Source organism: Vigna unguiculata, chromosome 3 (assembly GCF_037176805.1).
Source record: "Vigna unguiculata cultivar grain cowpea cultivar isolate G323 ecotype 2 chromosome 3, ASM3717680v1, whole genome shotgun sequence".
NCBI lineage: Eukaryota > Viridiplantae > Streptophyta > Magnoliopsida > Fabales > Fabaceae > Vigna > Vigna unguiculata.
In genome coordinates this window covers 23573788-23597279 of record NC_140794.1, presented here as the reverse complement: position 1 = coordinate 23597279, position 23492 = coordinate 23573788, and the positions used below count along the sequence as shown (strand labels likewise).

Genomic DNA, 23492 nt, shown 5'->3' with positions numbered 1-23492 from the left:
AATAATATTTATATGATTATTATTATTATTATTATTTTTAGTATTATTTAATATTAATAATTTTGATTGGATTGAGTTTTTTGTTCAACATAAATAATGTTACCCAGCATATAAAAAATTAATCAGGTTCCATCTAATTCATAAAAAATACTTGACCTAATTTATTTGAATTAGGTTAGGTGGGATTGAGAGATATTGGGTATTTTACCTAATAAATACCTCCTACTTATCAAAAAGTGTGAATGGCCAAAGTAGTCCCAAGTGATTTTTGAACTTACAGTTTTGCATCTTACAAAATGTTATCTCTGTCGAAAAAGTTGTCACATGAATTTAACATGCATCTTAATTTGTGATTAATGCTCTTGATATGAATCAAGAGGGACTTAAAGCAACATCAGCCACTCATTATAATCCTCCTGTAAAATGAATTAAGCGCAAATCAGTATTGTGTAGTGTAAATGCCATGTAGCAACAAATAGCATTTTCGTAATGCTCTAGCTGGCATGAGTGTGTGAAGGCATAGACTTTGACTTCTCACACTTCTTCCTGCTCTACCTAATGCCCACTTTATGATTTTTACCTCCAAAAATATATACTTTGCGTGCCAAATTACATCAAAATTACAAATACTTATACGATAGTTGACAAGAACAACCTACTCTGCTTTCTGTATACACTTTAATACCCTCATGTTGTGTAATGTTGAAATGTTCTAATAAAAAATTCCCCTCTATACATGAACTCAATTTCATCTTGACTCCAACTTTCTCCACAAATGAACTGCTCTCCTGATGAGGGGATCAGCTGAAAACCCTTCTGCGTAAGCACTGATGGCTGTTAATAGGCTGTTGAATCTACTACCATTGTCCTGTACACCATTATTTTCGTTGAGTTAAAAAAACATGCAAAAAATTACACTTCTAATATAATATTCTATTTAAATTAATAACTAAAATATCATTTGATCACAGGGAAGAAAATCAAATAACTATCATAGCCTTTTTTGCTGCTGCTTATCACAATCTCCATTGCATTAATGGCAACGACCAACCCGTTTATAGCACAAAAACTTGATACTGATATATGAGCTTTAAATAAAATCTATAAATGGACTAGAAAAATCAAGCTAAAACTAACTAAAAAGATACAAATTGAAAACTTGAACTGCTTTCAATGCCACAAACCTCTGGTTTATTGAACGAGAGATCTTCTACAGCAAATGGTACCATGTACAATGGAAGATCAGACCGCAACAGGGCCTGTGATAATTTAGGTACTGACGCATGAGAAAAAAATTGTAGATAACATGACAAATAGATGCTAAAAAAAATAAAGGTGTAGATCCATAAATAAATCAAGAGACTGAGATGCTTGCCAGTTCCTTGCTTAAGAGGGCCTGCTCAGCATTTTCAATCAAGGCCTAGAAGGAAAATGGCAAATGTAACACCAATATTAGTGTTGGCTGGGAACAATTACAATAGCTTTGAAAGGTAAAATCCTAATATCTTTTACAGAAGATAACTAAATACATTAAGATGGTAAATGCAACAATAAACCTCACTAATCATGTTGAACCAGACATATAAGTTCCGATGAGAACATTTTAATAATCATGTGAGCAAACTTGCACATGAAGCATAATATCAGTCAGGAAAACCTTTCTAATGCGATCTTCTTTAATTTGATCAACAGATTCCAACAACCTCTCCAATGTGCCTGTTCATAAAGGTGAAGAGATATGATTACAACCATATATGGATTAAGAAATATACCAAGGTACAAGATCAAAAAACTACATAGAAAAATCTTTTACAAGTGAGCGAGTTCCAGAAAGTTAAATTATTTGGACTACTATATTATAACACGCCAACCACGCACTCAACCAATAAATTTGAAAGCTATTCAATAATTTTTAAAACAATCTACAGACAGAACAAGAACGTCACTGAAAAGGAAAAACAATCCAAATATAGTACTGTTACATCTGCAACAATATAGATTATTTAAGCTAATAAAACACTAGATGAGAATCCTCAACTTAAGACAATTTAACCTTTTGGATAAAATAAGACAAAGTTAATAAAACCTCACCAAATCGACTGAGTAATTGCACAGCATAAACATCTCCAATTCCATTAACTCCTGCAGATATAAAGAATTTTGTTAAAATTCCACAAGCTTATTTAACTTGTCCCTATTCCATGGGAATTATGATTCATAAGTTTGGCTATAAAAATGCAAATAATGATGTTTCAAATCCTAAGAATACAAATGAGAATGGCCACTCGAGATGGGATTCCTTCTACAGTATAATCAATTAATGGTTCTTTTTCTAACATATTTTAATTAGTTATAAACTCATAACTCCATAATTACATATAAAATCCAAGTACAAAAAGAAAAGCAGAATGGAATATAATAAAAATAAATTTCCTCCTGACCAAATCAAACTTTGCAAAAAGAATTATCATTCCAGTAATCAATTCACATGTGTCCAAATATTAGCATGGCGAACCAAATCTCGGAATTCTGTTTGTTTTCCCCATTTCCGGGAAAGACTAACTTGAATTTTTTAAATTACAACAGCTGTTGACCAGTTTTTCTACATTTAAAGAAACCCCAATTTTAGGAATTGGTTTCTTTTCCTTCACATCAAGGTAAGTATATTAAGACATTATCAACTAAATATGAGAGAAGCCGCATCAAATAATTTTTATTAAGATATACCGTAAAAATAGTGAGTAACATCTAGGTAAGATATACTTCAAAGATGCCAAAGACATGGTGGTACAGGAAATGTGTTAAGGGCATACGCACACTGAACTACTATTTATATCTTATGTTCCTATTTGCATTCAACCTAATCAGTTCAAATCTTCAATAATCATATCATCAAGATTTCCCCTCAAGCTGATGGAGCGTATACGTCACATGTCAAGCTTATTACAAATAAATATGATCAATGCGAGATCCCCAGAGAAAAACTTTAGCATATCTGTCAGCTGATCAGTAGAACTAACAAAGTCAATAGTGATTTTCTTAAGAGCACTTTCTCTCTCTCAAAAAAAAAAAAAAGTCTATCTCTAGTGTTTATCCCATTTATTAAAGACTAGATTAGATGTAATACGAAGAGCACCTTGGTTATCGCAATAAGCTTAGCACCCTGAATGTTCCCCGATCACCTTAGCCATAAAATTTCATTTGCAGTGGCTGCCAATGCGCTACAGCACCGATCTATAAACTATATTTTGTTTTTTTCCCCTCCGTGACATTAAATTACTTCCAACAAGAACACACAATCACCCGAAGTAGGCCGTCTATTTGATGGTGATCATTCCTAATATGCATTAGACAACTTTGGAATTGTCTTTGTTCTTGTATACTATTCTGCAACCTTTCTTGATGTAATGGAGGATGCACATGACAGAATTCCAATGACTATCACAAGGGCCATTGAGGAATTGGCTTACTACACCAAACTACAAATGCAATATTGAGCCTAGTGACTGAGGTAATTGAGACAGCCAACAACTCTACAATATATTTTGAAGTCTTCCAAAGCTTCCCCCTAACTCAGAAGACGTTTAAGGCATAGGGATGTCATTGGGACAACACTCAAGCATACCAATCTGGATGAGGATATCCAATGCATAATTTTGCTGGGAAATGGCAATGCCCGAAGTAGATTAAGCAAGATCAATGCCAAAAAAATATTTAAGCGGACCAAGATCCTTCATCTAGACCTAATTCTGAATATGAGACCTTTGTCGGTTGATACCCTAAGAATCTTCACTAGTAATAATGATGTCATCAACATACACCACTAAATAAATGGATAGGCTATGTTAGATATTTAAATATTATTAAAATATTTTTAGATATTGTTAATTACAATATCAAACAATATCTTTTATTTACTCTATTTATTTTTAGTTATTCTTTTTAGTTGTACCTCTCTATTATAAATAGATTACCCTATGTGTGGTTTATACACAAGGGAGATTAATCTCAAATCCTACTTTCTCTATATTCAACATGATATCAAGAGTCCTAAACGATTCAGGATTGAGAAGGGATCCTTGCAGTAATTCCTCTTTCCTAAACCCTTAGCCCTTAGCCTCTTTCGCAAATTTTATGATTGAAAAGACATTGTTGCAGTAGTTCCTCTTTCCTAAGTCCTAAGTCGCAATCCTTACGCCTCTTTCAAAAATTTTCAGATTTCACGTGATCGCAATTTTGCAATTGTTTTCTACTTTGAGGCGTTTATGAAAGTTCTGTCCCATGTTCTTTATGTCATTTTAAGGAACATGCAATAATCTAATATTGCGATCTGTTTTGTTCATTGCTTCCGCTGTGTGATTCGCATTTTTGTTTTGTATTCGATTTATTATGACATCTCACCGTGATAACCGAACTCGTCCTCTCAAACAAGGAAAAGGACGTCCTAAGTATGAACATTGTGAGAAGCTAGATCACAAGATTGACAAGTGTTATGTATTATATGGTCGTCCTCCTCGATCTGCTGCAGTTGTTCAGACTGAGCTTTCTCCACCTTCGTTTGTTGGGGATCCTCCTTCTTATGTTTCATCCGATACACATGCTATGTTCAACAAATTTCTGAAATAGTATAAGGATCAACAATCTTCTAGGTCCACTGCGTCTATCGCGCACACAGGTACATCTTTTGCTGGTCTAACCCAATCTTCTTCTCCTAATCCATGGGTTTTTGATTCAAGAGCCATTGATCATATTATTGGTAACAAATCTTTGTTCTCTTCTTTATCATTTCCTAATCCTTTACCTCCTGTTACACTAGTTGATGGCTCTAGAGTATCATTTCATGGTGTTGGCACTGTTAAACTTTTCCCTTTTTTAACCATTGATAATGTTCTTTATATCCCTAGGTCTCCTTTTAACCTATTGTCCATCAGTCGTTTAACTCGTTCTCATGGTATTTATCATCTCCATCCCTCTACACATGTTGGTGCAGTTATGGAGTCTCCCTCTCTTCTTCATGCTCAGTTAAGTCATCCAAGCCTTGCCAAGTTAAAACAGCTTGTCCCTACCTTGTCCAAGTTGTCTCGTTTGGTGTGTGAGTTGTGTCAATTAGGCAAGAATAGTCGTACTTCCTTTCCTCGTAGTGTCACACGTAGTGTCACACGTGGCTTCATCCCCTTTTGTCATGGTTCACTCTAACATTTGGGGACCTAGCCGTGTTAAGTCTACTTTAGGTTTTCAATACTTTGTTACTTTCATTGATGATTATTCCAGGTGTACTTGGTTATTTTTGATGAAAAATCGTTCTGAATTATTTCATATCTTTCAAACTTTTTTTGATGAAATTAAAACTCAGTTTGGTGTTTCTATTAGAGTTTTGTGTCGTGATAATGGTCATGAATGTCTTTTTCATTCTTTTAAACAATTTACGACTTCTCACGGTATTCTGCATCAAACTTCTATGCTTATACACCTCAACAAAATAGTGTAGCTGAACGTAAAAATAGACATCTTATTGAAACAACTCGCACTCTTTTAATTCATGGAGAGGTTCCTGAACCTTTTTGGGGTGATGCTATTCTTACTGCATGTTATCTCATTAATCGCATGCCTTCTTCGGTTTTAGATAATAACATACCTCATTCCATTTTATTCCCTTATGAACCTCTTCATCCCTTACCTCTAAGAGTTTTCGGGTCTACATGTTTTGTTCATAATTTCAGTTCTGGTCTTGACAAGCTCTCTCCTAGATCACATAAGAGTGTTTTCTTAGGGTTTACAAGATCACAAAAAAGATACAAATGTTTTTCTCTTTCTCTTAACCGTTATCTTGTGTTTGCAGATGTCACCTTTAATAAGTTCTCCCTCTATTTTAAGAGTCAATTTTCACCTCTGTCTTCATCCAATCCTGTTAACACTCCTAGTACATTTAATGTTCCTATTGTTTGTGACCCTCTTACTGTGTCTTCTTCACCATCAGTTCCTGCTCCACAATCAACTTCTTCTTTGTATCCCCTTCAAGTTTATCGTCATCGAAACCGATCACAACTACCACCATGTGACTCCAATCAAGTCTCGACTACTCTATCTCCTCCGACTCTGACACCTTAGTCTGACCTTCTTATTGCCCTCCGAAAAGGTATGCATTCTATATGTAATCCCTCTCCCCATTATAGTGCTTTGAGTTATCACCGACTGTCATTACTTTTTTATACATGTCTTTCCTCTATTTCTTCTGTGACCATTCCAAAAACTGTCTGTGAAGCTTGAGCCCATCCTGGTTGGCGTCAAGCCATGACAGATGAACTAAGTGCTCTTCATAACAGTGGAACTTGGGAACTAGTCCCGTTACTGTCAGGGAAATCTATTGTTGGTTGCAAGTGGGTGTTTGCTATCAAAGTTGGACCTGATGGTACTATTGATTGCCTCAAAGCTTGTCTTGTGGCCAAAGGTTATACTCAAATTTTTAGGTTGGATTATGGAGATACATTTTTCCCTGTGGAAAAGATGATTTCTATTCGTTTATTTATCGCCATCGCTACTCTTCAATAATGGCCTCTTTATCAACTAGATGTTAAAAATGTTTTCCTCAATGGTGATTTGCAAGAAGAAATTGTTAGGAATCCAAGTGTGAGTCTAAGTCCCACATTGACCAGAAATGAGAAAGTAGAGCACTATAGAAGAATAAAGAAAAATAAACCCATTGCCTTAAGGTTTTGGGTTGAGAGTGGTGTCAGTGTCTTATGTGGTTAGACTCAGATCTCATTGGTGATGTTCTCTCTAGTGAAACCCCCTCCTTAAAAACCTAACAAGTGGTATCAGAGCCGATGGTTAATATCGGCTCAGATGAGTGCAGTATGGTCCTAGTATCGAAAGTCTTCCTGGCAAGAGTCCCAGGTAAGGGTTCCAGATAAGCGTGTCCCGTTAAGAAAAGAACGGCGGTACAGAAAAGGGCAGAAAAGAAGTACTTGTGGTTGGGCAGCTTCCGCTGGAGGGGGAGTGTACCAATGCGGTTGAAGGGACTCACCCTTGAGGGGGAGATTGTTAGGAATCCAAGTGTGAGTCTAAGTCCCACATTGACCAGAAATGAGAAAGTAGAGCACTATATAAGAATCAAGACCCATAAACCCATTGCCTTAAGGTTTTGGGTTGAGAGTGGTATCAATGTCTTATGTGGTTGGGCTCAGGTCTCATTGGTGTGTTGTATCTCTCCAGTGAAACCCCCTCTGTAAAACTTAACAAGTGGTATCAGAGTCGATGGTTAATATCGGCTCAGACGAGTGCAGTACCAGTATGGTCCTAGTATCAAAAGTCTTCCTGACAGTGTGGGTCAGGTAAGCGTGTCCCGTTAAGAATAACGGCGGTACAGAAAAGGGCAGAAAAGGAGTACTCGTGGTTGGGAATGCTTCCGCTGGAGGGGGAGTGTACCAATGTGGTTGAAGGGACTCACCCTTGAGGGGGAGATTGTTAGGAATCCAAGTGTGAGTCTAAGTCCCACATTGACCAGAAATGAGAAAGTAGAGCACTATATAAGAATAAAGACCCATAAACCCATTGCCTTAAGGTTTTGGGTTGAGAGTGGTGTCAGTGTCTTATGTGGTTAGGCTCAGATCTCATTGGTGTTGTTCTCCCCAGTGAAACCCCCTCTATAAAACCTAACAGAAATCTATATAGAGAAACCTCCTAGGTTTGTTGCTGAGGGGAGTCTTCTGGGATGGTATGTCGTCTTCGCAAATCCCTATACAGCCTAAAACAGTCTTCTAGAGCCTGGTTTGGAAAGTTTAGTAATGTTGTCCAACAATTTGGTATGACTCGGTGTGAAGCAGATCATTCTGTCTTTTATCAACACTCAAGTGATGGATGTGTTTACTTGAGTATATGTTGATGACATCGTTCTGACAGATAATGACAACCATGGCATCTCTCAGTTGAAACAACATCTCTATCACCACTTTCAGACCAAAGATCTTGGCAAACTTAGATATTTGTTGGGTATTGAGGTAGCAGAAACCAATGATGGTATTGTTATATCTCAAAGGAAGTATTTCATGGATATTTTGGAAGAAACTAGGTTGGTGAGTTCAAAGTTTGTTGATACACCCATGGATCCCAATACTAAACTTCTACCAAATATGGGGGAGCCTATATCTCAGCAGTATAGAAGACTAGTTGGAAAATTAAATTATCTTACAATTACTTGTCCTGAATTTCCTTTGCAGTCAATGTGGTAAGCCAATTTCTTAATTCCCCATGTGAAGATCAATGGAATGCAATCATTCGTATCTTGAATTATATTAAAGGATCTCCCGAAAAAAGGCTGTTATATGGTTCTAATAATCATACAAGAGTTGTTTGTTATTCAGATGTTGATTGGGCAGGATCTCCTTCTGATAGAAGATCTACATCAGGGTATTGTGTCTCCATTGGTGGTAACTTGATCTCGTTGTAAAGTAAGAAACAGAGTGTTTTGACAAGATCCAGTGCAGAAGCAGGATATAGAGCTATGGCCTCAGCTACTTGTGAACTTGTTTGGCTCAAGCAATTGCTTAGAGAGTTACAATTTGGAGATGTCACTCAAATGATACTTGTGTGACAATCAGGCTATTCTTCATATTAGCTCTAATCCTGTCTTTCATGAGAGAACCAAACACATTGAGATTGATTGTCATTTCATTTGGGAAAAGATTATGTCGGGAGACATCAAGACTGAGTTTGTTAACTCAAGTGATCAGTTAGCAAATATTTTTACTAAGTCTTTACGGGGTTTTAGAATTAATTATATTTGTAACAAGCTTGGCACATACGATTTGTGTGCTCTAGTTTAAGGGGGAGTGTTAGATATTGTTTAGATATTGTTAGATATTGTTAATCACAATATCAAACAATATCTTCTATTTACTCTATTTATTTTTAGTTACTCTTTTTAGTTGTACCTCTCTCTATTATAAATAGATTACCCTATGTGTGATTTATACACAAGGGAGATTTAATCTCAAATCCTATTTTCTCTATATTCAACAAGCTATATGAAGAATGAAGAAAACCAAGTGGTCAACTTCGCAACAAGTTGTACCAAATTGAATTAGAGTTCAGTTGAATCAACCAAACAAGGCACAAAGAGATTGCTTAAAGCCCTATGCAAGCAACAAAGAAGGTGAGAGCCAACAGGGGCAAATTATTCTGAGTGTTAATCCACATAAACCTGTTCCGACATCTCACCATGTAAGAATGTCTCTTTAATATCTCATTGGTGAAGCAGCCAATAGAGAGCAACAGCCATGGCCAGAAATAGACAAACAAAGGGCACATGAGAAAAGTGTCCTCATAATCAAGACCAAAGATTTGAGTATACAGCCTTTAGCCACTAGACGAACAGATCCATATTAAAATCAGGTCCAACCTTCACTATATGCACCCAACAACAACCAATAACAGTATTCTCTAGAGGCAATTGGACCAGCTCCCAGGTGCCACTAGTATGTAAAGTATCCATCTAAACTAATAGTTGTCTCCAATGGGGATTAAATAGCTTCACCTATAGAATTAGGAACAGACACATAATCTAAAGAGGATATAAAGGAGAAAAGGAAGGAGGTACTCAGTGACACTAAGGCGTACAAGCATATTTAGATTAGGATTGCGAGGGTGAATACCTTTTCTCAAGACAATGGGAAGCTCTGGAACAAGAGATGTGATTGGAGGGTTGTTTAGAGCAGAAGATGGTGTTGGGGCATCAGTAGTTGCAACCACTAGTGCATGTTGTGGCCTTCACTGATAGACAACTAGTAGAGGTGGATTAGTGATAGTGGACAGAGTCAAAACAACAGGTTGTGCAATCAAGGAGCATTGTTGACAGCAGTATCCAAGAAGAATGGAGTAGATTCGACGAATGTAACATCAACACAAGTAAGATACCATAAGAGTTGTGGACAAACAAAAGCAATGATATCCTTTCTGGGGATGATAATAACGAAGAAAAACTTTAAGAGACTTGGCAGAGAATTTATATTTACCTGGAGTAAGATCATGAACAAATCAGATACAACCAAAGATATGGAGAGGGACAATATACAAGTCTGGTTGTAGATACAAAATAGAGTATGCCCGCCTAATGATTGAGGAGAATCAAGGGCACGTGATTTATATTGTATTAAGAACATGCTTTAGAAGTGCATCACCCTAGAAGCAAAGGGAAACATTATAGTGAAGAAGGGCCCAAGCTGTTTCAACTAGGTGAAGGTTGAATTCAATGACACCATTCTATTGTGGTATGTGAGAACAGGAAATTTGATGAAGAATGACCTACGATTTGAGAGAAGACTGAAATTGGGAAGACAAATATTATAATACATTATCGTTGCATAAAATTTTAATGGGTGACCCAAATTGAGTAGTTATTTCACGTGAAAAACTTTGAAAAAATAGAAAACATATCAGAGTGATTTTTCACCAGGATAACCCAAGAACAATGAGATAAGTCATTAATGCCCGTGAGTAAATAGTAATATCCTAAATGTTGAACCAACTCAACTAGAGCTCCAAATACAGGAGTGAACTAAAACAAAAATTAATGCACCAGCAAAATGCAGACAATACGGCTGCTGTTTTGTAGCTGGAAGTATTCGCAGTACTGTTCATCACAAGCTGCGCAACAGGGGATTGAACCCTAATCTAATATCATGTAGGCGTACAGGAGTTGGGTGTGTTGTGGGCATAAACAAACTAATCTATTTATAATCATATTTACAAGATAATTAAGGCAACAAAAAAAAAAGTGAAATCCCCATATGTCTGCTAAACATATCTTATATCCCTATTTAAGTCAGATCACATCTTCAACACATTTTTCTCTTTACTATAATGGTGTGGGATATCACAAAAGATAAAAGATCAAAGGAGAATACATTTTACTAAAGGGATTGTGGTATTACATATGGCAATAAATCACTGACCTAATACAATTTTTATACTAATAATATATATCAATACTTGTACAACTAAAGAACCAGCACTCCTGACAATCCTAATTCTAACAGGCCCTAATTAATACATACTGATTTCATAGGCGTAAACCTGATCTATTTTATTCCTCTTGATTTGGGAAAAAGACCGTACAAATAGAGGAGCACAAAATAACCTGGAATATTGTCAGATCTATCCCCTGAAAGTGCTATCATATCTGCGAATTGGGATGGTTTAAGCCCTCCATATCTATTAGCAAAATCCTCGACACCAAACGATACCATCCTGTTGAGAAAAAAGAAACCATAAAACATAATAAACTACATAGTAAATTGCAACCATAAATAACTACACAGATTAAAAGGCTATAAAAATTTTAAGAACTCTGGTAGCCTTGTTCCACTCCACTATGTTTTGATTTGATTTATGAAGCATATTATTGAATTGTTATTAAGCATGCAACACCGATTATGTTCCATGTAATATAGGTTTTTCATCATTAGTTGATTATAAGTTCATGCAATACTCAGAAAGCAATATATATATATATATATATATATATATAAAGAGAGAGAGAGAGAGAGAGCAACATGGGTTAGAATTACATTCCTAATAAGGTATAATTTGCAATCAAAATACTATTCCATTTAATATTGGTTTTTCACTATTAGTTTACAAAAAAAAAAAAAAAACTCCATGCAGTATTCAAGAAGCAATATCAAGAGAAAGGGAAAGATGAGTTAGCATAATGTTTTACATTGCCACTCTGTAAAAGAGAAAAACCAGGGAGTTCTAAATGTAGCAAATGGATCCATTTGTTATCAATAATTTTGCTCTGGTAATATGAATTTCCACATATAAAAGGGTAAGCAAAGAATGGTTATTAGATGGTTCTCGTTGTAATAAAGTCAGAAAAAAAGTGCTATCAATTATTGCATTGCATGATTAGAAGCACAGAAAACAGAGATTAAGCCGGATACTAACTGATCACCACGTGGAGCAATTCGAAGGAGACGTAGGGAAGGAGACAATATCTGAAAAAAGTCTTTATCGGGGGAGACAACTCGTACCTATCATCAAGATAAAATAGTATCAGTAGTGGTGACTTAGTAATTTCATTGGAGCCATTTCCACAATGAAAACATAAATATCAAGCTATTTAAAACTTTGTTCAAGCACAATTAAAAGAAAGTGCAATTGCCCATCCAAGGAGATTAGGAAACAAAAATTCCTTCAAGTCTCATCAACCACAAACATAATTAGCACAACAAGGCTAAAATGAACATCAGTAACTTCAATACCATCAGGAAACTAACAAATATAAATATCAAACAGAAACAGAAAACCAATGATACTTTCACTTATACTAAATGATAATTACTACCAGGGAGAGGCAATTGGCAACAGAAATAAAAATCTTCAACTGTCAAACCACAGGAAGGTAGTAAAAAGAAATTCGATTGCACAGCTATTCAGCTGAAAATTTGTAACCTTCTTTCTACCCAAGCTTCCATAACACTACTTTTTCTTTCTATACCCATTCAACTTTATTTTATAAAACTCAGGCTAGACATCACTAAGCTCCTTGACATCTCAGCTATACTAACACTCCAAGATACATCTATCATTTGTCATCACATGAAAATATTATTAATAAAAAAAGAAGATAAATAGAACTCATGGGGGGACTAAACCAAAACCCATGAACAGAATACAAGTCCGCTAGAAAGCTATTCACAATCTAAATAGCCATATACATAGGAAAAATAAACCTATTATGAAAAAAGTCCAAATTTATAAAAATTGGCATAACCGTATACCATTTAAACACTTTTCTAGAAGACACGCCTAAACTCGTCAACTTATATTTCCTTCCTGAAAAATATGTAACACCTTAAAACCAATACGACAGTACAACCTCTTGATGAGAGAAAGCTTGACAAATCAAAGTTGAATCACATTCCAACTAAGTCTTGTAAATCCGGAACATCTAGCATACTCAATGACGTGAATAGCTCCCATATTCAATTTAACTACAATGAAATTCGTACTTATGAAACAGTATAAAAAATTTTGTTCAAACCCAGAAAACTGAACATGTCAAATTTCAACTGATTGATAAACTCATCATGCAACAAGAAACACTATTCTAGAAGAATTTCTTTTATTTTACAGTAAAATTTTATATTTTAAACAATGATCACTTTATTTAATAAATGGGGTCGCACATAGAGTAATTTTATATGTAGGATTGGTTAAAGGAAAGTAAATCATTCTTTTGTAGATGCCTAGACACAAGCTTCATGTTTTTAAATAACGTTACTAAAACTATAAGAATAATTTTGACTGAACTGATGTTGGTAAAACCAGAAAATGTTTAACAGAGAGTAACTCTAAATTACGATTGGTTAAATTAAACTAAATCAATCTTTAGAAGTATAGATACCTAGACACAATTTCATGTTTTGGAATAAGTTTATATAAAACTAGAATACTTCTGATTGGACTGATGCCAGCAAAGCTAGAAAAGGTTTACAAGTTACATTATAACACATTAGGGTTGGCAAAGCAATCTATTTATCCATCATCCACCTAGTCCATCCACAAGAAAATTCATTCAATCCATCCATTACAATAAAAAAAAAGTAAAATAAAATGGACTGGATCAAACCCATCCATTTACTTTTAGAAAATCTGAATGATCCTTTGATCAATAATTAATAGATCAAAATTAATCCAACCATAAATTTTTCAAAATTAATAATTTCTTAAATTTTGTTTAATTTGAGCATTGTCTAGTCAGCCTCAACTGAGACATCATCAACTCAACCTCAAATGGGACATCGTCAGCTTGGCCTCAGTTAGAATGTCATCAACTCGACCTCGTATAGGAGGTTGATAGCTCAGCATAGATTGGAACATCATCAGCTTGACCAAGATGTCATGGCTCAACTAATATAGGGACATTGTCAACTCAACCTCATTTGAGATGTCATCAGCTCAACCTCAACCAACTTGGCTTGGTCAAGGCATTGTCAACTCAATTGGAGCATAATTGATTCATCCTCGACCCAGGGCATTGTGCAATTTATTCTAATTAAGGGCATCATCGACTTGGTCTCAACCAAGGACATTGTTGACTCAACTTTGATCAAGGGCATTACTATACTATTGTAACTTTTTGTGGAAAAAGGACATAAGCTATATGTTTATTGAGATTGCTCAAATAAAATTGAAAAATTAACTAAATTTTCATAATTCTTTTATCATCTTCATAATAATTTTTGTTGTCATATGCATAAAAATACTTCTCATATAAAACAAGGAATTTAAGTGTTTGGGTTCTTAGAGCAACATAGCTCCAGCCCTTACTAGAATAAAGAATGAATTGTGCTTAATTAAGCCCCAAACTCTAACTCAAGGTATAAGGATTGCTCGTAATTATACATTCTTGGCCACGTATGTAGTCATGAGATCTTGACTGACCCATGAATAGAAATTTAGAGCTCAAGGCTTACAGACACCTACAGTGTCCCAACCTCAAGACTAGATAGGCTGTAATACTAAAAGAGAATGGAGAATATATTGGCTTTAATTCAACCCAAAGCTAGCTCAAGGATGAAAGATTACCAAAGTAATATATCTGGAATATTTTGACCATATACCTAGTTGATGTGACATCTTAACAATAACACTGTTAGTAAACTGAATAACACAACAATGGCAATTAACCATATAAAAATGGTTACAGTACCTATAGAGATTTTGCAAATAGCCTCTCTCAGCCTTTGGTTGGGAGAAAAGAAAAGAAGACAAATAAATGAGAAATGAGTGGAAAGTGAGGTTGTTTGGTTGAAGTGAAGAAGAGTAGAAAAGGGAAGAAATGAATGGCAATTATGAAAGTGTGTTTGGTTTAAATGAAAAGAAAAGAAAGTGATAACTTTAATGAATCATAAGTTTGCACCTGCTTTATTTCAAACTTACTACAAATGTTGTTACCAATTTAAAACACCATAATTGACTATAGTGGAGTATAACTTGATTATGGGAGCTTTAAAGCAAGTCTAAATTTGAAGCTATCAAAATGATACACGAGGGTAGATAAGAAGATAGCTCCTTGTGTCACTAACGTGGGCTCTACTTTTTTTTCCACATTATCTGCTAAATCATTTCTTCCAAACAACCTTCAAAATTAAAATTCCCAGAATTCTAACCACACAACTTTCCTTCTTGTGTTCCAAAAGAAGTGTTGAAGAGAACTATAATTATACTTCATTTGGTCAAAGAGAACACTATTTTGTCAAAAATCTGAAATGTGCATCAGAGTAAGATTCAAAATCATTAGGGAGATCACCTTGTACCCAGCAGCAACACTCCTTAAGGCTAATGTTCCAATCACATCATCTGCTTCTACACCTGGAACCTATCATTGAATGAATTTTGTATCAACTATATTACACCCTTAATCTGTAAGCAATAGGAACTCACATCATCTACTCACTTCGATGACTTTTATGGACATAGCCTTGATGGATGCTTTTAAGTATTGAAGTCCCTGAACAATGGTATCAGGAGTTGGAGGACGGTTGCTCTTGTATGCGGGGTATAGATTGTGCCGAAAATTCTGACCTTCAAATAAAGAGTACATAAAATTAAGAACAAATAACAGTTTAAAGATTTAGAGACTTGGTCAAAGAACAAAGGCAAATCTCACTTAAAAAGGTAAATTAATCAGTTAGACATTCTAAAAACACAGTAAAACATATATTAACTACCCCAGCTTGATTTGAATTGAAGCCCCACAAATCAACATGAGACAAATATGACCAGAATAGAATACCAAGGCAATGCAGAACCAAATTATTACAACCCACAATTATAAGCAGATAGATATTGTGGTCCTCAAATGAAACTTGAGAAAGGAATATAAAGAAGTGACAGAACAGTCCAGGAAGACTTTTACACATGGCCTTTATTGATATGAAAAATGTGAAAATTAACGTGCCAAGAGATGGTGAGTCCTCTTCATCAAGTTATTCACCATCTTCGTTCCATACTACATCTCCTAATAATGAAGATTCTAGTTGGCCTATACTCATTTGCAAAGGAACTCGTTCTACATGAGACCCTCGTCCTATTTATAAATTTCATCCTAAATGTAAAGAATGTTTTTCTACATGGCGATCTTGAGGAAGAAGTCTACATGGAACAACCACCTGAGTTTTTTGCTCTAGTATGGTTTGCATGTCGTGTCACTCTCTCTATGGTCTTAAGCAATCTTCGCACGCTTGTTCTGGAAAATTTAGCCACATTGTTCAAACATTTGGGAGGAAAAGTAGTGAGGCAAATCAGTTTGTGTTTCTATGGTCACACCTCCCCTAGAAAATGAGTACTTAATGGTATATGCTGAAGATATAGTCATTACAAGGAATAATGTTGCTATATTATCTCAATTAAAGAAACACCTATGTAATCATTTTCAAGACCAAGGATTTTGGTAGTCTCAAATATCTCTTGGGCATAGAAGTAGCTTAATCAAAGGAAGGAGTTGTAATTTGTCAAAGGAAATATGCTCTTAACATCCTAAAAGAGACAAGCATGATTGATTGTAAAATGGTGGACTGTACTAAGGATCCAAATCAGAAATTAGTGGTAGAACAAGGAGAAGCTTTCTTTGATCCGAAAAGATATAGAAGATTGATTGGAAAACTTACTTATCATTACTAGACCAGATTTGTCTTTTGCAATAGGAGTTGTGAGTCAGTTCATGCAAAATCCTTGTATTGATCATTGAAATGTTGTCATCCATATTCTTAGATATCTCGAAACAGCTCCATGTATGAAGATAAAGGAAATACCCAAGTCTCTAGATATTGTGATGTTGATTTGGTTGGTTCTCCTATGGACAAATGCTCGACTACAGGATATTGTGTTTTCTTTGGAATAAATACTATCTCTTGGAAAAGCAAGAAACAAAATGTTGTACGATTCAATGAAGATATATAGTGATAACCAAACTGCTCTCCACATTGTTTCCCGTCCAGTACTAAACACAAAGAGATTGATGGTCACTTTGTTTGACAAAAGTTGTTGTCTAAGGAAATTTATAGAGTTTGCCAAATCCAATGATCAACTTGCATATGTGTAAATAAAATCCTTAAGGGGACCTCAGATTGAATTTATTTGTTCCAAGATTGGTACATACAATTTGTATGTTCCAGATTGAGGGGGAGTATTAGAATATGTATTAAATATAGGTAGTTGTTAGGGTGGGTACTTAATGTAGGTGGTTAGCATTTGTACCTATGAATTGTTAGCATTAATTACCTAGATATTCCTATGTAATTTTTTTCTACAAATAACAAAGGTCATCTATGAGATAATCAATCTCTTAAGCTCTCTTTCTCATACTTTCAATCTTAAGTGCCTAATTTGGAAAACAAGGATATGTATGAGGGGATCACCACTAGTATGAGTATACAAGTTAAGGTCACAAGTAACAATAGTCAACTTTGAACCCCTATCTTTATGCTACAAAGCATATTCAAGAGCATTGCCATGATAATGATGCATGCTTTTTAGCAGATGATATGATCCTCCTAGGTGGATAGTTTAGATGGAGATAAATGCAAAGTTTGTGATGTGGAGCTGGTTTTAAAAGCACATGAATCTTGTTCAAGTAGACGCAAGATAGATGTATGCATTTAAGTTTAGCAAAGGAACATCAATCCTGGCATAGATAAAAATTACAACATAGCTCATCAGCACAAATCTCATGGTTCAAGTATCTGAATCCATTCAACTAAAGACAGCTAATTTGAGAGAAATGTAAACCATAGGATTCAAATGAATAAAGAGTCTTAAGTTTAATTGCAACAAAAAGATATGTAGCACTCAAACTTAAGGAACAAATTTACCACAACTATAACTATAATACTTGCAACGCTATATAGAACTAACTGTTGGACAATAAAAGGACCAATAAAATATACACAATGATTTTTCTATGTACATTATTCACAATAGAACACCTTTGAGTCATTTGATCCATTAAGCCAACCCATCTTAGAGAGAAAAAGATAGGTGTACTTGTAATTTGGCTTACAAATATAACAAAATGCTTTATATTCTCCTAAGTCCCACCCAACTTGCTTGACTAGACCCCAGAACAGTTGAGATCATTATCTGGATAGCCTCCAACCTTATGATGACAGGTATTATTTGTATTAAACCTAGACTTATAAATATCAAAGGGTACATATACATAGAGCAAGAGGAGTATTACTAAGGGTGAGTGGACAAAGTAAGAGTACACTTTATTTGAGAAAGTCAAATCATGTAATAAAAGATGCATGGAAAGAAAAAACAGATAGGCACACAATTCCACCTGTGCCCACATATAACAACAAAAGAATGAGGTTCAAATTCTGATATCGTTCGCATATGCCAATTTCATCCAAATAATGAAACTCAAAATACAAACATACCTTTTGCAGTAAAACTTTCTTTTGATGAATTATAAGTATGACCAAAAGGAAGTCCTGAAATGAGAAGGTTTTCTCTATTAAAATTATATTTGAGAGCGGCTTTACAAGCCAATGAACCTGAGAATGCAAGTTAGCTGCTAGGAAGAAGAGACGCAAAATGATGTGTTTCTATATCCCCAGATACCACCAGAACATCAACAGCTTCTAGAACTAGAAGCAGTATGTACTTGACTGAACATAGTATTCTTCCTATGCTACCAACTTCACAGATCATGACAAGTTCAATCTAAATACAACATCCTAGAGTATAAGAGCAAGAATTTGGGGGGAATTCATGCAGCAAACAGTAATTTAATCTTTACTTATCTATTTATACTTTCCAGGTACAAAAATCTTCCTTCCTCTTCAACTTCTAGCGAAACTAAAGGATGATGCTTCCTAAAATGCTAAGAATTAGACATCAAATTACCTATATTTCAGTTACATTTGTCTCTTCATTTCATGACTAAGGTAAGCCTGATATGAATGCTTTACTACAAGATGTAAAACAGAATGAACCCAAATATTACAAGAATAGCATAAAAGCATTCAACTCCATTAACTTTCACCACAAAGTTCCTATTAATTTTAATACAAATGCTAGCATGTACTGCAAAGTAGTGCAGGAGAAATAGAGCATAAGCATAAGTATACATTCCAAATTTTAGTGAGGTGTGCAGCACAGCGATCTTTAGCCAACAGGAAATCATTAAACATCATATAAAAGGAAAGCCAGTAAAGAACCAATATGCTAACGGAGGAATCTATGAGGCTGAATATTGTGACAAAATGAATCCTTTAAGGCCAGTCTGAAATTCAGAGTAAAAAGATATGCATGGGTTTAATCTTTTCTTAAAACTTCTCATTAAGATATTGTTGTAGTATGAATCCAATTCTTTTATGGAGGAACCATTTGAAAATGCATACCTAACTGAACAGATCTCCTGTGTTAAAACACAAACAGTACCAGAATTTTGTGTATGTCCACTCTTCTGTTTCCTCTCCAACCACATCACCTATTTAGTGCTGCATCCATTATGCCCATTGTGATATCCTATATTTCAATACATGTTTTGCCTCCCAGCATCTTTATTGTATTGCAGTCGATACTTTTTAACATTATTTGGTAAATAGAGCAATCCAAATTCAGTCATGGAAACCAATACTATCGCAATCAAAACATAAGGAGCACAGCAAAAAGCCGCACCAAAACTATAATTCATAATTGACTATCAGTTATCAATACCATGCATTATGCTTAAAAAAAAGTAAAATAGTACAAAAGGAAATATCACAATGGCTAAAGAAAAGCTAAATTTCAACTAGCATGAAGGATATAAAAGAGGAAAACAAAAAAGCATACTGGCAAATATAGAGGCCGTATTTTATAACTCACCATCATGGTCAAACACTACCTGCGGGTAAAAGAAACCAAACAACAGCCATAAGATTAACTGATTATAAAAATGAGAAGAAAGAATAAGATTGAAATAATAGGGAAAAAGATACTAACAATGAAAATGTTTACGGAAATACATGCTTCAGCACATACATAAATACAAGATGGGCAAAACTTACCACCACATGAGAGGGGATAAATTCCAGAACATCAATTATCTGCAAGAACAATAACAAATAATGACTACAAGTTAAAAACAACACATATCAATCGCACAAGATGAAAATAATCTGTGTAATCAACCACATTTAAAATCACTATATACATGCTGCATTGTCAATTAAAAGTAACAAAAAAATTGTGGCTCAATTCCAAGAATCTGCACTATTTTTCTCCATAGTTGATTAAGAAAAGTGAACTACAAAGCTTCTTCAATACAAATTAAAATTAAGTCTCTAAGACTAATCAAGAGGAAAACTGAAAAATAACACAGAAAAGTTGAATTATAGCTCTTACAAGTCTGCATGTTTGAACTTGCTGGCACATCAAAAAGGATTATTTAATTAGACAAATGATTATATTATAAAGGTGTTCATATTATAGTGAAACCATAATGTAAATCAGGAGAAAATAATATAAGAATGTAAGATATTATACTAAGATTATACTCAGTGATACTTTGACGAGAATCGTATTTATATAAAAACCTAATAATTTGACTTAAGAGGTTAATCTTTTACTCTAAACACACTGATCAGCTTATCCAGAGTGACTTTAAGCCAATACCCGCACCTTTCTAATTGCTCTCCAAACTATCTTAAATTTTATTTAACTTATTTGGTTTGGAATAAACCTACAAGTCTATCATGGTTATCATTTTTCTTTCTCAATTCTGCATTACTTTATTTCACAGATTGCAATCTATTATTTTAAAGACTCATGACTCACCAACTTCAATAACATAAATACTTTACTTCAAAGCTTTGATAATCACTACTCCATGTGATCATATAGTGATTAGTGAAAGAGAAACTAAAAGTTCTCACTAAAAATAACAGAAACACGAAAAAAATCTCGATATATGTTTACAGTCTTGTAAAACTTAATTCCAAAAATATATTATAACAAACTATCTGAACCGAAGCCTTACATATTACTTATTGTCTGCCCTAATCATTATATTTTTTAAATGGGCACTAAAATTAGTATCCACTGTTATATATTTATATTTTTTCACCAGGATGACAAAACAAATTATGCAAGGAACATAAAAAGCTTATGAATTTACTGATTAAAATAAGAAAATAAATGTCAAGCATCCACATTTATGTCTATGCAGATAACTTACAAGCGATAGAGCCGTAAATATTGTTAAAACCCAATCTCCGTTTCCATCAGCATGTGTTAGATGACCATGGTGCAACTTTGCTATTACACCATGCAAAAGATTAACAGCAATCGGTTACACACACTCTACTCCAAAAAAAACCCCAGATTAATTTAGAAAAAGAAAACACAGCAAATAATAGGAAACCAAAACAGCTGTAAATTTTATCAATAACAGAACATACACATAGCAGCACAAGTTATATCAAACACGTGACATATTTAAAAGAGTTTAAGTTCCATGTCTTAGTGTAATTTTTTTTGCAGTGTAAACTAATCATAAATTATTATGTCAATGACTTTAACTAATTATTGTAAAAGTATTTTATGGTATGATTTTATGGAAGCTTTTGCACAGCAGACTGCCAGTTGATAAGGAAGTGCAGTACAGAGGGGCTGCTCTGTGTTCCATGTGTTCTCTATGTAAAAAAATATGAAGAATCAATTCACCATCTATTTTTTGAGTGTGATACTGCTGTTTATCTTTGGTCTTGGCTGCAGGGGATTTTACTGATATGCATTGTTTGAATTCAACTCAGCTTATTGATTTTATCTAGTCTCCAAGTAGTGTTCTAATAACTTGTGCAGTTAGCAGCTGTGACTTACACTGTTTGGATGATTTGGAGATTTTAAACTGACAGATTTCAGAAAAAGATTTCACCACAAACAACTGTTCAAAATATAAAAGGGTTAGTAAGTTTGACCAGTAACTCTTCCCTTGAACATATGCACAATGATATAAAGGATTTTTTGGTTCTGAAATTTTCTGACAACAATACTAGGCCGAGGAGAGGCACAACTACTATACAAGTTCTTTGGCGGTCTTTGGCGGTCTTTGGCGGTTCTTTAGAGATTTCTGGATATAGGTTGGGTTAAAGTGAACACAGATAGAGCAGCTTGTGAGTGTCCAAATAATGCCGCTTGTGCTAGGTTTAGAGGTACTAGAGGTGAATACATTGGAAGTTTCTCATCAATTTTGAGAGTTGCATAAGTCTTTATATGCCAAGATAATGGGGGCTATTTCGGCCATAGAACATTCTCAGGTCACTGGATATAGGAGCCTTTGGTTAGAAATTGATTCATCTTTGTTATGTAAGACATTCTTGGATATTCAAGTTGTTCCTTGATCACTTAGACAAAGTGTTTGGAGATATGTAATCAAATGAAGTTTAAGTATTATCATACTTTAGGGAGGGTAACCACTGTGCCGATAAATTAGCTTTTTTGGGCTTAGATTATAAAATTCACTATAACTGATATGATACTATGCCACTAGAGATTCTTCTTGATTTCTTTCATAATAGGTTTTAACTTCCTCTATTTAGAGTTGTTTAGTTCTTTGATAGGAAGTTTGCATTGTATTTGGTAGACGGACTCGTTCGGCTCCCTATGCTTTCTTGTTCTTTTTTTTCTTTTTCTCTTTTTGATAAATATTTCATGTGATGGCAAATGCCTGGGAAGTTACATAATGTCTAATATAAGTTTACTAAAACAATTAGATGAGTCTGCAGAAACCTTTTATGCCGTTAGCAACTACTCAACACAACACGTTGAAAAACTCATCGGATAACATGCACCACACTCTAGAAAAGTGAACAGCGCAATTATGCGCCAACAAAAACGAGCAAAGAAAACGAAACGTGCCTAAGAGCTTGTAGTACGCCCGGTGAATAATCGAAGTACCGTCAACAATCATAACTCTGCCATTTAAAGGATCAGCGTTCGTCACACGTTCCGCTTTGGCAGCTGAACCTAGCCGCAGTGCTTGACCGGTTCCAAATGCAGCGTCAGGAACCAACGTTGGCGAAGTTGCAGGAACAGCTCCTGACGAATCTGCAGCAGCGCTGCAATAGCCCTAACGTGAAAACGCAGAGTGAGGGAAAGAGAAAGAGAGATTTCAACAGCGACAATGGCGCAGTACAGTGCAGCGTCAAATACTGGTAATTTCTTTACCTTCGACTGTAGCGCGCCGGAAGAATGAAACAGAGTGGGGATTCGAAGATTGCGAGAGAAAGTCGCGGTGGAGCTGTTGTGCGGGAGTGGAAGCTTTCTCCACAGGGAATGAGAGTGAAGAAACAGATAGTGGTACTTGTAACAGCACGCCATTTCAGAACTTTGGTTCTATTGCATTGAAGCAGAAGCAAGGCACGGCATAGGGAGGGAGAGCGACTGCCAGATAAATGGAAAACAGAATGAACCTTGAGCTTTGCTGTGTCTGAGTA

The 23492-nt window shown here is 35.0% G+C and overlaps 1 protein-coding gene across 3 annotated transcripts; it reads right to left on the bottom strand.

Annotated features, from left to right (window-relative positions):
* Positions 1-402: 402 nt before the first annotated feature.
* On the bottom strand, positions 403-23492 carry LOC114176036 (5'-3' exonuclease family protein). Of its 3 annotated transcripts, none has more exons than XR_014993772.1 (15): positions 23224-23492; positions 22915-23125; positions 21233-21312; positions 20064-20102; positions 19882-19900; positions 18447-18500; positions 15461-15588; positions 15314-15382; positions 11944-12029; positions 11135-11244; positions 2092-2142; positions 1557-1716; positions 1376-1420; positions 1185-1259; positions 403-868 (listed from the first exon to the last, which is right to left on the bottom strand). XR_014993772.1 is itself a non-coding variant. In XM_028060937.2 (15 exons), exons 1-15 carry the CDS (start codon positions 23374-23376, stop codon positions 749-751), a joined length of 1299 nt encoding a protein of 432 aa, XP_027916738.1. In that variant the 5' UTR covers positions 23377-23487; the 3' UTR covers positions 403-748. The 3 variants fall into 3 exon arrangements, 2 of the variants coding, with proteins under 2 accessions (XP_027916738.1, XP_027916740.1); XM_028060937.2 differs by having other exon boundaries at positions 1658-1716; positions 23224-23487; XM_028060939.2 differs by lacking the exon at positions 18447-18500 and having other exon boundaries at positions 1658-1716; positions 23224-23487.